The following is a 15,171-nucleotide window of genomic DNA, read 5'->3' on the forward strand; positions in this document are numbered from 1 at the left end:
CTGCTACCACTTAATGACATTTCAAATAGTGGAAATTGCAAGCTGGAAGTACTTTGATATCTTTTTATAGCTTTCCTCTGCTTTTAAGGCATCGGTTTGCTTGGTTTTCAGATTCTAAGCCTGCTGCTTAGAGGAGCTCATGGTTGTTGAGTGTTAAAACAAGGCGACGAGTGTGATGAGTTAGAAAATGTATTAACCTCTGACATTGTCATCAGCTGACGATTCCAAATGACAGTTCTTGGCCTCTGTTATGAGTCTCAGCAAGTCAAGTCATGTCTAATGATTAAAGGAGGTTTACAACTGCCACCAACATTTTGTATATGCCACAATTGTTTTTTAAATCATCTTCTGTTATTTAAGTAAAAAAGTAACATCTTAATATCTGAAAATAAGCACATTATTAGTATGTGTTTGCTGCAGGGCTTGTATTGATTTATTTTTTTAACCTAAAATCAACAAAATATGTAACTTGCCCAAAGGAGGCCCAGTATTTGCATCCATCTGTATATATTGTACATACACCTGAATAAGCACAAACATGGAGACAAGCCAACATACATATTTATACTGTGTTGCTGGAACTGCAATACACAAAAACACAAGTACATACATCCAATTATGAAACGTGCTGACATAAATATGCATACATGTATTTTTAATGCAACTCATATGTGAAGCGAATGAATCCTCCAGGACTCTTATGAAGCAATATGGTGCTTTTACACTTGGGTAAGTAATATGGACACTATAGACATCTAATTCTTCTTTCTGAAACTGCTTCAACAGTGAGGATGATTCTATATAGTTATTGATAGAAAATGTCCTTTCCTTCTCTCTCTTCAAAACAATGTAATTGATCTGACAGAGTCTTGTGTGTGCTGCGCACAATCACTGTGTGAAACAATTAATTGGTTCCATATACAGTACTGAGTAAGCTAATTAGCCTGAGTGAATATCATTGCTTCTATTCCTGGCTGTATTCTTCCCTTTAGAGACTAATCTTGCGGTCCTTGCTGAGGGCCTTTGGTTGAGGAATCAGCACAGCGCAGGCCTTTACCACTGGAGGTCTACTGTACAAACTGAGTCAAAAAGGTTCCTGTTTTTCTCATGAATAAGAAATGAAATAGCTCCTATGAGTTTAGGCATAAATGAATGTTCATACTGTAAGCTGGCAGTTTCAGGAATCCTTTGAGTTGGATTTTTACAGATCAGCAAAGTTTGGGTCCAACTTCAGAACTCTAACTTCAGCTTCCAATACACCATATTGCAGATACTTTGCTATCCGCAATAATGCTTTTAAATTGATTTCCTGCCTTGCGGGCACACATTGCTTTCCAGTTATTCTAATCTGTTATAAAAATCAACTTGCACTAACTTGAAAATTGCTTAAGATAATTCATCACAGCAGTCACGTCTAAAAAGAAGCACGCTGAATATTTTGTCCCACAATTTAATCAGTTTGAACATAGTCGCTGATTTACTGTGACCTCAAATTCATATCACATCAAACACAATTATCAAACTAAAATAGCTGCTTATACCTCACTGAGCCAGAACAGACACTACAGAGTTGCTCAACCATGATTTAAAGCCAACCCATCATAAACTGACTTAAGGTTCCCAAAGTAAAATCAGCTGCTCAAGGAGAGGCCATTTTAATCCCAGACTCCACCTGTTATGAGCCAACATGTTAACTTTTTCATACAATCTACTCTCAGGCAGTTCTCTTTGCATATATGCATTAATTCAGCAATGTATGTCCTGCTGTGTGTGCTCACATATACTGCATTTTAATATCGCTGAATTCCCAATAAAGCTGTTCTCATTTGCATATATTTAGTATGAAATAGTGACTGAAATGACTCATTAAGACTACACGCCGACCAGATCAATTTCCCATGTTGCTGCTCCACACTGCCAAAATACAGATTTTATGACCACAATGGGGCGAACTCATTATACAAAAGCAACAGCTTTGCTGTGAATTTGGCAATATTTCCATGTCTAATGGTCTCAGAGAAAAATTCAGGAACAAGAAGGTCCTAAACTCTCTCACTCATTTGTATTTGTGTAAGAATTCCCATCAATCAACTGTTTTGCTCTGCAGTGTAAATCACTGGTGCAAAGAGAGTCTTCTTCCTGAAGAGGGCATGGACAGCAGTAGCTCAGCTGCATTTAAAGTTTCAGACACTGAAACAGCTTGTTAGGAACAGGGATAAAACCAGGGGATTATGCTAGAATGAGCCATCTTTGCAATATTTTGAGCTGAAAGACACATTCTAAGGACATGCAATGTAGTCACATTTACTCAAAATTTTATTTAACAGGCAAAACTACTAAAACTGATGATTTTGACATTAAAGTTCAATACATGATTTGTCCTGATGTATCTCACTGTCCAATATATTTTTCTCATATGGACCTTCTACCTCCAAGACATGTGACTAGAGGTGGGTGTTAAAGGTAAAAAAAAAGTGAGTCCCATTTTCTCTGTACTATATAAACTATGAGAATAAGAAACCTATATATTTCTTTCCATAATTTAGCTGAAAAAGTCTGAAATGTTTTCAGTACAGATGATCAAAAGTCTTATTTGTTCACCCCTGGTAGCTAATTTAGTATGCTTAGTATGCTTTACAGTCAAAGTTTGTGCAAGGGATTTACGGATTTTGTCTGAAAATATGATTGCGAAAAATGTCTGTACTTTTTTTGTAATATTGTTTGAAGAATGTAAATGTGACACATTTGGGCATGCTTGTTTATAGATGATATAAAACTGTGCTGTTCCTGAGTAATGGAAATTCACTGTCTGCTAAGGCAATAACAGATATTTAAGATTCTATAGTAATGTCACTGACAGAATACACAAGGTGTCAGATGTGTAGTAGGCATCCTGATACTGAAGATTTGTTACTTACACATTAAGTGGCTGCCAGGCCGGCCATTGTGCTTTCATTTTGATGACTGTCAGGACGTCATCGCCCTAAAGGAAAGAACAGATAAAAAGACAGAAAAATTCAGTGCCAGCCCACAGAAATGATTGACCTTTCACGCTTGAAACATTGCACTTTACATGTGAATAGTTAAAAAGATCAGCCTTTTCACACTTCATGATCGGTAAAGAAACACATTATGTGTGGTCAATTGAGCTAAAAGCACAATGCAATAGACACACGGAAAGGTTTGATACTAATGTTCTGCAGAAACTCTGTCATTGGGTTTAAAGAAACTTAGGAAACATTCATCTTCCACTTGTAATTTGTTAATTTGTCATTTTAATGTGGAATACTTTTAGGAGTAATCACCTGCAAAGAATTTTAGAAAAGAAAAATGTTTTAATTAATTATCCAATCTTAAACCCAATGTAGTGTTTTTGTAATATTATTTTCCACTGCCATTGATGACGACACTTATGTAAGTTGTTTGTAACTCAGACTTATAGTCCAATTAAATACAACAAAATAATCTGACCGTGAATAGCATACGTTTCACAAAACAGTATTTTTTCAGTAGAGTTGTTGTATAAGGTCGCAGATAACATATATTTTAGTGTGTAACACCTGACTAGGCTGTGATCTGTACTTCACACAATCTCTAGACTCTAGAGCTTTGGCGTGCAGTATGAAAGATTAGAATGCATTGATCTAAAAGAACAAGAATGGATATGTATGTTTGCACACCATAAAAGAAAGAATGAGATTCCATCATGCTAAAAATTAATCCTGCCAGTGGGAGAATCAAAAGCCGACTGCTTCCTCTAGAAGCCATCAGTAGACTCTGTCACAAATGTTCCGATCAGACAATGCAACTCAGATGAAAAGTGATTCCTTGTCATGCAAATGAGAACTTCTGATTGAATACTGTATGTTAATATGTGCAGAAAATGAGGTTAAATGTTGCAATGATGAAAGTAATGCTTCTTCCTCTGGCTAGTATATGTTCAGAAAATTATTTTTGTTCCAGTAACCAAAATGTCAGCATTCCCATCTTTTTTGTGTGTGTTATTCAATTTGATTGCCGCAAATCTGACAAGCTGGTAATAAGCATAGCAGGGTAATCCAATTTCAGACTCAAGGATGTCACTGATGGGCTGTGCTCGTGCTAAGGATTCACATAGAATATACTCATCTTCTTTGCATGTCTCTGTAACTTACAGTATTGTGCACTGCTAAGGGCGCTTTACACTTTTGAGCAAACACTTGTCTCCGTGTTAAATCATATTGAGTGAGACACTTGTAAATTTAAAATGAATAGCAGCTGACAAGTGTAAAAATGAAAAAAGTCAAGGCGCCAGTTTTGTTTCAGGCTCTCAGTTGTATTCCAATAGTGAAAAGTGTTTGGTTTGTCCTTCTGCAAGAGGAAAGCGTGTCCATCTTCTTTGAAGTGTAGTTCGTAACACAGGAACTGTGACAGTCATGCAGAGTCTCAAAAATACAAAAAGAAAAAGAGAGATCTAGCTGCATTAAATGTGATCTCAGACTGAGGTTTTGAGCATCTAATTTTCCTGACAGAACGTGAAGAAAAAGGAGTGTAAACATGGCTCTCTGAAATACAGGTAACAAATATCGCTGGACCACATTCAAAGAAAAAGATAACTTCAACCCCAGTAGTTTCCACAGCCAGACAAGCAGCAAGGATCAGAACTGAACTGAGGCAAAAAAAACCAAAAAAAACTTTGCTCACAGTTTAGTCTTTTGGCAGCCTTTCGGGGAACAAATTGAACTGTCAAGATGTGAGTTGTAACTGCTGAAAAGGACACATTTCGTGTTCTGCACCTGCAACCTCGGAAACAACTTAACAGTTTTCTTAGTGTATCTCTATCTGTTCTGCTCCTAAACAGTCTAAAATAACTACAACTAAGTGGTCACGATAAAACATCAAAGCGGAGAACTGTGTGTGAAAGTGCTGCAACTACGTATGTTCCATTCTAACCAGGTGTTGCTTGTTTCAAATAGAGATGACGTTCTGGAAGCTTCACATATGAATTGAAGTGGACATAAATTCAAAGCCACAAGGCCACCACTTTTCAAAACGGAATCAGATATGATGCCAGATTTGGCCCATTTACCAGACTTGAAAATAAAGCCTAGCCAACAAAATGCACCGAAGTAAACATCTTAAAGTCACTTACAAATCTTGGTGATGTAATTTTGTTTCCCTAAATAACACCAACTTTTCTTTGCTTCTTTGCTAAAACTAGTGTGTCATGACCGTCATGCTCATTTATTACATCACTTAACGTCTAATCAGTTGACAGTTACACACATTAAGGCCTAACAAATACAACAACATTTGTAATTTGTTGTGGATTGTAAGTTAAATATGTAATGCAATAATAAAAGTAGAAATTGTGTTTAAAAAAACAGGGTACAGAGCAGAATCTCAATGGTCTTATTGCCATTAGCCATAACTAAGTCAGTGGAAAGTCTTTGTAGAAACAATACATGGAATTACTTACTAATTATGGGAGACCCACTACTCATTAACTCCCTAGATGTTATAACGGAGTGGATAGGTGTCATAGCTAATTGCATAAACGTCAGCACTAGCCCGAGGCACATCTGCTCCTGCACCAGGTGGGTTTCAATTTGTTTTTTATTTATTTATAATTAACATCACCAGTGACATTGCGTTGCAGTGAGTGGATTCACTCAAAAGCTGTATTGCATGTTAGAAAGCAGTTATAAATACACACAAACACACACACAGAGATAACTTCTGACTGACTGGGTTCAGCCTCAATAAGTTTGTGATGTCAGGGAAATTGCATTAACAGTTTACTTCTAGTTTATTGCACCTATGTTGCTTGCTGTGTTGAGCACACAGATTTTTCATCTCACTAAAAATATTATAGGTTTCAAGGGCATTACACAGGCGTATAACCTTCTTCATCACAAAAAGTGCAACTCGCAAGCTTGAGCAAGAAAATTAATCAGCAAAAGACCCTGAAAGCCTTATGAGCTGCTTTTGACACTGATGTGAATTGCTCTTTATAATACAAAGCCTAAGACACTCTCCTATTTTTCTTGAGGTTGTAGAAGAAAATAGCTATGACATCTGCTGATGGTCAATACAAAACCCTAATGAAGAAAACTAAAGCTAACTGAAGTCAGAATCTTGAGTTGCACAGAGATTTAACTCAAAACCTGGAAATAAAAATTATTTCTTAACACTTGCAACATTCAAAAGCTCATTAGTAGCGTTCAGCTGCTGGTCTCCTCTCACTCGTACGCAACTGTGAAACTCAGCAGCCATCTTCTGCTGTGTCCATCTAATAGAGACCAATATTTTTTATGTATTAGGATGTTGCCATAAAAATATCTCTTTCACAGCTTCGTACAACTTTGGTGTTAGGTTTAATGACTGGCAGCATAGAGGTTTACTGGCTTAGTGACAAAATGTGATACAGATCATTACCTCAGCACAAAGTCCAAAGACGCAAAATTCATTCTCATTTAACAAGTCTAAATGTGTTTGTATGTGCTTTGTCCCTGTTTTCCCATCGGGAGCACCTATCAGGGTTGCTCATGCTGCTATAAGGGCAAGAAGGTTTCAAACTGAGTGTCTCAGCTTCTGTTCAGTCATCTTGTTTTCTGTTAATTTTGATAAGTGTGCTACATGTTACTGTTTGATTCATATTAAAAATATAATATTGTGTTTTTCCTTAATTAATTAGTTTTGCTATAATCTTTTTGCACATCTTAAGGGCAACATACTTTGGTGTTAATGGTTAATTGGTCAAGTCAACCCTCTTAATTATGGTCTTATTATTGGCAGAAATATTTCAAAATCCGCTCCCTGCTTTTGTTCAGGCATATGTCGAGGGCAGGCAAAGATGGATAGAATTTCAAACATTATGTGTAAATAAACCTTCTCCTGCTTAAACTGAGCATAGTTCCCCTAATGACAGGGATGTCTAAAGCTGAACCCTATTAGTAGTGTCCTCTGCTTCTCTTGCCAGCACACATATAGTAGTTAACTTTTCTGAGAGTCTGTCATTAACTTCCACTAATTCAATATTGAGCAAAAGCAAATCTAGAACTTTTCTGGATTTAGCAGGATGGCAGCTAAAGGACAACCTCTCAGAAACTCATTAAAATAGACTCAAGAAGTGTTTTTCCATTTAAATGCTTTGAAACAGAAAAAGATTAGTTACGAACAAGCCCACATACTGCATCCCGCTGCTTTCACATTTCATGGTTCTGATGGTTTACCATTTTATATAACTCTCTATGCTGAATAAGTTTCACGACCCTGAGTGAAGCCCCGCTAACGCATGCGCTACTTCACAATATACAGCTGTCGATCAAAAAAATAATGCTAATCTTTTAAACTGTCTTGAATACATGCTTTCAGGAAAAATGAGGCCTTCATCACAACAAGGGTCAGGGAATAAATGAATAAAATCGATGCATTACAGTTGATCTCTCTCCCTGTTTTCATGTTTCGTTCCTCTCTGAGCATACTGTTTTTTTTGTGGACAAAAGACAAACAGTACTACTTTTCTTACCTTTAACAGAAGCCAACACAAACTGTATCTTGTCGAACACGTTTTGACTTTAGTCACAATTCTAATAATTATCAGCATTGCTCTTACAATTTTCCCTAAAAATATACAAAAGGAATGCAAGTCTGTTTTAATCAGTCATAGTGTACTGATGCATCATGTTTTACATCATGATCCCAGTGTCATTAATCATTGTCACTCTACAGCAGCCAGACACATCTGCCCAACCGGACAAACACTGTGGCTCAAATCACACTGCAAAGTGGAACTTATTAAATTATTCTACAGAGTAACACAACATCTGCTCAAAGTCAATTATCTCACTAGGAAGCACATTTGTCAACGTCATGCAGGCCAGGAATTCACTGCTTTATTTCACTTTATGTTAACTTTTTTATTTAAAAGAAGCACCATCATGAACTGGTTGCTGTGGAGCAGAACCTTTAAGGCAGAAGTAATTTTAAAGACTTTTTAAAAAGCAAAATTGTTCGTAGATTACTAATGAATATTGCAAAGTTCTAACATGTAGTATTCCGTTTGTGGTTTTCAGCACTTATAAATTCATGCATGCCATTCCAGTTCATGAAACTGCTCTGAAAACCCCTGACAGCACTGCAGCAACTCAAGTGAAGGCTACCGAGTTTTAGATTTTATTTGCTTCCTGATTTACCATGTAGCTAAAAATAATCTGTTACCTGTAGGTCTGATTAACAAAAGAACCACATTCATGGTCTCTTAATTGCTCCATTAATCTTTTTCATGGGTATTATAGTCGGGGGAAGGAGAACAATCTGCTGTGTTTATGCAATAAAAGCATTTATTTGTTTGCCGTCATCTCTGCTCATTGAAATGTGAGGCTGACAATCCTGGTGTGTTGAGGAGAGACTACCTGACTGCTTCCCGCAGAAATGAACCATGCACATTTAGCTTCTGGGCATTTACACTGTGTGGTTCCAACCGATTGGGAGGATTTCTAGGAATTTTTGATCTGTTGATAGATTCTTGTATGGACTGTCCAAAAAATGATGGGGTCTCGTGATTACCACAACCATTGCAGTGCTGTTCGTTGCTCTCTTTTGTCTCTGTAGCTTTCCCTCAGAAAAAGCCTTGACAAACATCTGCACATTTATTAATAAATATACTCCGTATTTGTATTGTTCACAGATCAGCTGCACTAATAACAGGCCATTGAATGAGCTGACAAATGATGAAACTGTTAAAGCTGAGCATGAATTTTCTGCTTTTGTCATCAGAAATAGATGTTGCTTCAGATAATGGTTCACAGGAAATGTTTTCTCATTTCTCTAAATGTTTTTTCTCTCCTTGCACTTGTGTTTCTAGTGGGAGGGATTAAGATGCAAGGGAAAGATGCTGGTAAGGAAAACATGGATGCTGTTAAATAAAAATTAAGATGCACCCTATGAGTCCATTTCTTATAGGCTACGATTAATCTTTTTCATTTGAACAGTAATGACTAGCATGCTTGCTGATTCGCAACTCAGAAATAGTCAAATTGCATGGTTGTTCTGCAACACCTGGCAAAGATCTCGCTCAAGGGCAGATTGTGTGAAGCAGTACCCAGACATGACAGGATTTTATGGTGGCTGGTTATGGTCAATTGCCTACACTGACTAAAGATGAAAGATGAAATCACCCACCGCTCTGCGAACAAGAACACTGTCACTGAGCATCGTTTTGTCACCATCACATTGTGCTCAAACTGTCTTTTAGTGTCTCAGAAGTACAGCAAATAGAGATCATGTTAGGATTATGTGTTGTGGTTCTCAATCTTATCTGACAGAAATTCTTCATCACATCTTAGAGTCTGAGCTGTGTTGTAATAATCAAAAGATTCATTTCAGAAATCAATTTCTAGTTCTAATGCATAAAGACTAGTCATAAGGACACTGATGATGCATTACTGCCAAATTAGGCTTCTCTCTAATTTGTGTAAGATTTTCCTCTTGAACTCGTTAAATTGCGGCACAATGAGCTGGAAGTGAACCCATTATCAGAGTCCTTTGAACCCACAAGGCCAAATCTTTCCTGCTGTGGTGGAATTGACCTGTCGTACTCCTTCACACTGAGGAGATCAGCCATGAAATTGGCTCGCAGCGAGCTGAGGGTATAGTCTTTAAATACTGCCTCAGCAAGGTAATACGTGAGTAGTGCATGGTTCTCCCTTTGGCACAAAAACCCTCAGCAACCCTCATGTCTTTTCCTTTTCCTCCATTACCAGGACAACTGTACGGGGTGGTTGCTCTTCGATTCCACTGGGAACCCTTGTACTTCCTAGGCAACCATTATTCACAGTGATGAATTAAAACATCTTAATGTGGGATTTATTTCAGGATGTATTTTAGTGCGGTTACTTTTATTCATCGTGCATGTTTCATCTTTAACTCTCTGATCTGTCTCTTGCAGTATTTTCCCCTGATACAGTTACTTGTAGATACCAGGCTTTCTTTTTCTTGTTAATCGCAACAAAGCCAATCACTGATTAGCAGTGTTTTCCCTCTACAATGAATTCAGGTTGGCAGCCATAATTATAATAATAATTATGGTTATTGTATTGGTACAATGTAGAAAAATAGCAAGGCCTTATAAATGAAAACACAGGATGCAAAGCGTGAGGTGCCTGAACAAACCGGCACAGTGGTAGAAATCACCTTGTGGTTTAATCTATATAATCCTGGGCATACTGTGTCGTAGTCTATATAATCATTTTCAAGGTGGAGCTCTGTTTGGCATAAAAATCCAATTGTAATTGAATTTTTGAGTTGGATATTCAACATAGGTTTTGCAGGACAATCTAGCCAAATCTCTGTGTATATATACATGATTTACTGTACTCAGTTTACACAATTTACCTCAAGAAAAAGATTGAGAACAGGAAGGTTTGCAGATCATCACAGTGTGTCTGGAGACAGACTAGTGTGTGGTTGAACCAATGACATAAATGATGGCATGGACAGAATCCAAATTTTGTCCACAGTGAACAGCAGCGGGCCCTGTAATGATCCCTGAGGGACATCATTATCTTACATCCTGGCGACTTGATTTGAAGCCCTCTGCAACAAGAGTTTGAAATCAGTCAGATAGATATGATTAAAAACACTTGTAAGCAGCATCAGAACCTACAAAAAGCAACTTACGTAACAAAATATTGTGATTAGCAGCATAGGTTACATTTCTGCGATTACTCATGAATACATAGCTGTCATTAGTCCCCATAAAGAGATATTACAGCGATATTTGGGTTTTCTCTGTTATAGGTGCAGTCTGCGCGACAAAAGTTGTTTCCATCCATCCATTCTCGAAATACCGCTTTATCCTCACTAGGGTCACGGGGGGTGAAGGCAGGGACAAAAGTTGCATTAAAAAAACAATGCGTGTGTGCATTACATGTGTGATGTGTGTCTCTGTGTATGTTGATTTGTGCTGCACCTGAGTCTTTTATTGACAGCGTGGTGTGATTACATGCCTGCTCATGCATTGATTGGCTTTCGGATACCAACCCTGTCATTCACTGAACATGAGTCTGAACATGTGCCAAAGCCCTAGCCTAGCAGCGCTAGACCCAGCCCTGAAGACGCAAGGGTCTAATTACCCTCGGTAAGCCTCAAGGTTGGATGCTCCTAAAACTGGCCGACGAATCACCATGAAGTGTAGAGTCTGAAGGCGGGCGTAACTAAGTGACAACAGAGGCGTGACGATTCTGACAGAAACAACCAGAAACAACTAGCCTAGCCGCGCTAGACAACCCACGGCAACGAATTTAATTGTCTGCCAGGGTCGACAACAAAAATGACAACAGTCGTTGAGCTCCATTAGCACCGACTCTGTCGGTGCTAATCTTTCTGTTAACATGTCTGTAATATACTTGAGCTTCACCCATTGACTGTATAAATAAGGCTTCACCGAACTCCCGCATCCTCTGATTTCCGGCGCTCTAGGAACTACGTCAGCCTATTCATTGCGCTGATTGGTTGTATACCTACCCAATTGCTGCAGAGTGATTTGAAAGACAACCTTTTAGCCCGCCTCCCTCCCTGTCGAGAGTTCCTAGACCCTTGCGTCTTCAGAGCTGGGTCTATCGCGGCTAGGCTACCAAAGCCCATGATCGTGTGTGTGTCTGTGTGACCAGCACATTTTGGATTTCTTATTATGATTTTGTTGTTAATACAGCATCAGTACTTACACATAATGAAGAGATTCTCAAAAAAACACATTTGAGGATCAATTGTTATTGCACACATTAATGTATATTTCTTTTCATCTTAATTGCGTATTTTATTCTGTCTTTGATTTGACCTTCATCACAAGCGATTACATGCTATTTTCTTTATATGTTTTTGCTAGAAAAGCTACTGTTGTACTTGCGTATTGTTCTCTTGTGTCTGAAAGTTGTGTTTCCTGCTGTATTTTTTTTCTTTTTTGTAGAATGCACATAAAAACACGTAGCTGGCACAGCTATAGCAAAATTGTAAGTGTTTTGACTATTTGTGATGTACAAACTGTAGAATTTGAGAAGCCACATTGAGGGATTTAAAAGGATTTATTTCTGCAAGCTTGCAACTCCTCTGGTTTCCTGTGACTTTAATTTATTGATACATTGACTTTTCCTGCAGATCGACTGGCAAACAAAGAGGCAAGTAGACAGACAGAAGACCTGATAGAAGGAAAGACAGAAAAGTAAGTATTTAAAACAAATACTGTGGAAAAAGCAGCTGCTAATGTTTGAAAAAGTTGAAACAGTTTTTTTAAACAATAATACAGAATGTGTCTAAAGATTGGAGGTAGATTTTTTAGATATATTTTATTTAGTGTGTACTGTTGTTTGGTTAGCATGGGAATACGTCTAGCCCTTATGAAAAGTGAATAACTCAACTGTGAATAGATATGTCTCTCAAAAGTGTTGAAATGTCTGATTCAGGTAAATGTTCTGAAGGCCGTCTGTCTTATTTACTTTTTCTGAGGCTTTGAATTTGATGTTGAGGGATACTGGGTCTGGGAGTTTAGATGAGAAAGCAGAACCAGAGAAAGGGAAAGAAAGGACCATCAACGGATACATACCTTAGGCAGAAATTAATGACAGTTTTCTTTCATTCTTTCTAAGAGAGTTATTATCAGAAGTCCACATAATCACTGCAGGTACTGAAAGCAATTTTCTCCCTCTGGACAAAACTTATGGGGAACCATACTGAATGACTGTATTGAGGCATTTTTCTCTTCAGGTGTAAATACTTTTTAGTTAACGGCATGGGATTGCATGAGCAACGACAGCCTCTCTGAATATGAGGCAGAAAAGAAAATAATTAAGGTAAAGAGCATATAGTCGGTTTTATTGGTCACATTTTGTTGCTGTTATGAGACAATGTGGGCAGAGGCTTTTTTTTTATTCAAATTTAATTCAAGAAAGAGTCCCACTGTGCATGCTTACATATAAACTGTGTTCAACAAGGCAAACCATTCCTTGGTAGAAACAAGTCACAGCACAAACTTACTCAACTGATAACACAATTTTTTTCTGCTCACTAGAAAGACTCCACAGGTCGCTCTACTGCCTTCCAGCAGTGATACAGATAGCCCTTTCCACAGCTTTATGTGCATAAAAATGAATTGATAAGTATGTTCCAAATTGGTCCAAATGACAGAAGGAGGTTGAGCATGAATATGAAAGCTGAAATTTGGGTAAAGCAATAAAAGGACTCCATCTTTCAGGCACAGCAGACATTCCTGAATGTAAGCATGAAAGTAGGCTCTCATAATCATATATTAGTCTAACCTTTGTACCCTAAAGATCTCTGATTGTGATGTGGTAGTAGGGAAATTGAGACTGCATAAAATCACCTGTCAGCACAACATCTACTATAAAAGTTAAGTGACTCTGAGAATTAGACTGACTGTAGCACTGTAGAGTAAAAGAAAATGCCTGACTAGTAGCAGAGAACAAGAGTGTTAATAACTCTCTGCCCGACAGGCACAAATAATTATCTACTTTAAAATTCAATCCATGAACCTTCATTGAATACATAACAGCGCACAGTTATGCATTGATGACCAACAAGCATTAAATTACATTCTTTAAATGGATGTGACCAGGCAAATCAAATGAAGCAAAGAGCTCTGGCTGTAACAGAACTTAATTGTTGAGCGCTTGATGATTTTCGTACACAGAAATCATTTTGACATGTATACAAACATAGTGTTCTACCTTTTCTTGTAGTGGCTGCATCCCTTCTTATCAATTTTATGAATATGACTAGATTTTAGGTAATTAGAGTCAAAGCACAAAGTTTAAACGGATAGAAAGTCAGTTCACGGCTTTGAAAAAATAAATATACTCATATAGAAATATACCACAATAATATATACAGCATATCATGTGAATATACTTTATAAATGTACATATACACAGCATACAAACAGGTAGTTGCTGTCTCGCTTCAAAATGCCTTTTTCAAAATACGGTATGTTTGCACAAACAAACTGGATTATGTCATTAAAAAAATATTGCAAAAAGCTCAGTGGAGTCATTTCCAGAACAGAGAGCTGCTTGTATCCATTAGAGAAGACACATCATGCAGTGCAGATGACATACTCTCTCATCTTGGAGGGAAAAGATTCATATTGCATGAATAATTCCCATCTAGTTCTGACAAGCGCAGTGAACCTTCATTTGTGATGCTTGATTTAGCATTTGTAATTCCCTGTTAGGCAAGAAATGCCATTTAAACTGGCATCATTGCAAATAAGAAATGGTTAGGAACAGAGTCGCAGTGTTAATATGGTTTAATATTGCCTGCTTGCTCCACCGACATTTGTAATGGTTTAATATGAATGTGACAGGGAAGCCGGAATGAACAGTCAGAAACCTGTTACAATTAATCTGTGATCTGCAGTGTGCTTGAATCGTTGAATTCAGCATTTCCATCATGACAATGACATTAGCTTTATTTCTATAAGCACTAACCACATGATAGCAAAAAAAAAATCCATAAGTATTAAGCTAGTTTGCAAGACTGCAGCAACATTTTGTTGCTGAACCACTTGATTGGGATATCCATATTATATATTTCACTGCTATCTGTATTGCTCTTTTTCAGAGGCTTCACATTAAGTCAACTTCCACACAGTCATAAGATATACTAAAGGCACAGATGGGAAAAGAAATATCTGTTCAAAGCTGGATGGACTAAATGACATGCTAATGGAAGTTAACAGAATGAGGGAGTGGAAAACACAGATTGTCAGAAAAATTATTGAACCCAGTTTGGAACACTTTGGAGCATGTGATCCATGTTTCTGTTTAGTTAACTTTTGGCACAAAACTGACTAATCTGAGTTTAGAGAAGGATTGTGCTTTGAGTTAAAATATGGATTTCTTAAAAGTTTAGGGATCATAGCCATGCTTTTAAAAAAAATCAATGACCACTGTCTCATTCATCCACCCCAATCTGCTTTGTCACTCAAAATCACTTAATTTCTTGTCAAAATAACCATAACCCTGACCCGCTAGAAGCATTTTTCTCTTGAATGTTTGTCATTTTGGCACACCTCAAACCTCTAATTCTGTCAATGCAAATGATGCAACACTGGTTGAAAGGCTACAAAACAAAAAAACAGATCTGTAATCCAAACCTCATCTTTCTGAAGTGAAG

The 15,171-nt window shown here is 37.5% G+C and overlaps 1 protein-coding gene across 1 annotated transcript in view; it reads right to left on the bottom strand.

Annotated features, from left to right (window-relative positions):
- Positions 1–15,171, bottom strand: part of spon1a (spondin 1a) — a 74,838-nt gene that overhangs the window by 19,433 nt on the left and 40,234 nt on the right. Inside the window, exon 7 of the mRNA XM_022205835.2 lies at positions 2,919–2,983. Within this exon, the coding sequence (XP_022061527.1) occupies positions 2,919–2,983 (65 nt within the window). The remainder of the gene's footprint in view (positions 1–2,918; positions 2,984–15,171) is intronic.

This window comes from Acanthochromis polyacanthus, chromosome 2 (genome assembly GCF_021347895.1).
Source record: "Acanthochromis polyacanthus isolate Apoly-LR-REF ecotype Palm Island chromosome 2, KAUST_Apoly_ChrSc, whole genome shotgun sequence".
NCBI lineage: Eukaryota > Metazoa > Chordata > Actinopteri > Pomacentridae > Acanthochromis > Acanthochromis polyacanthus.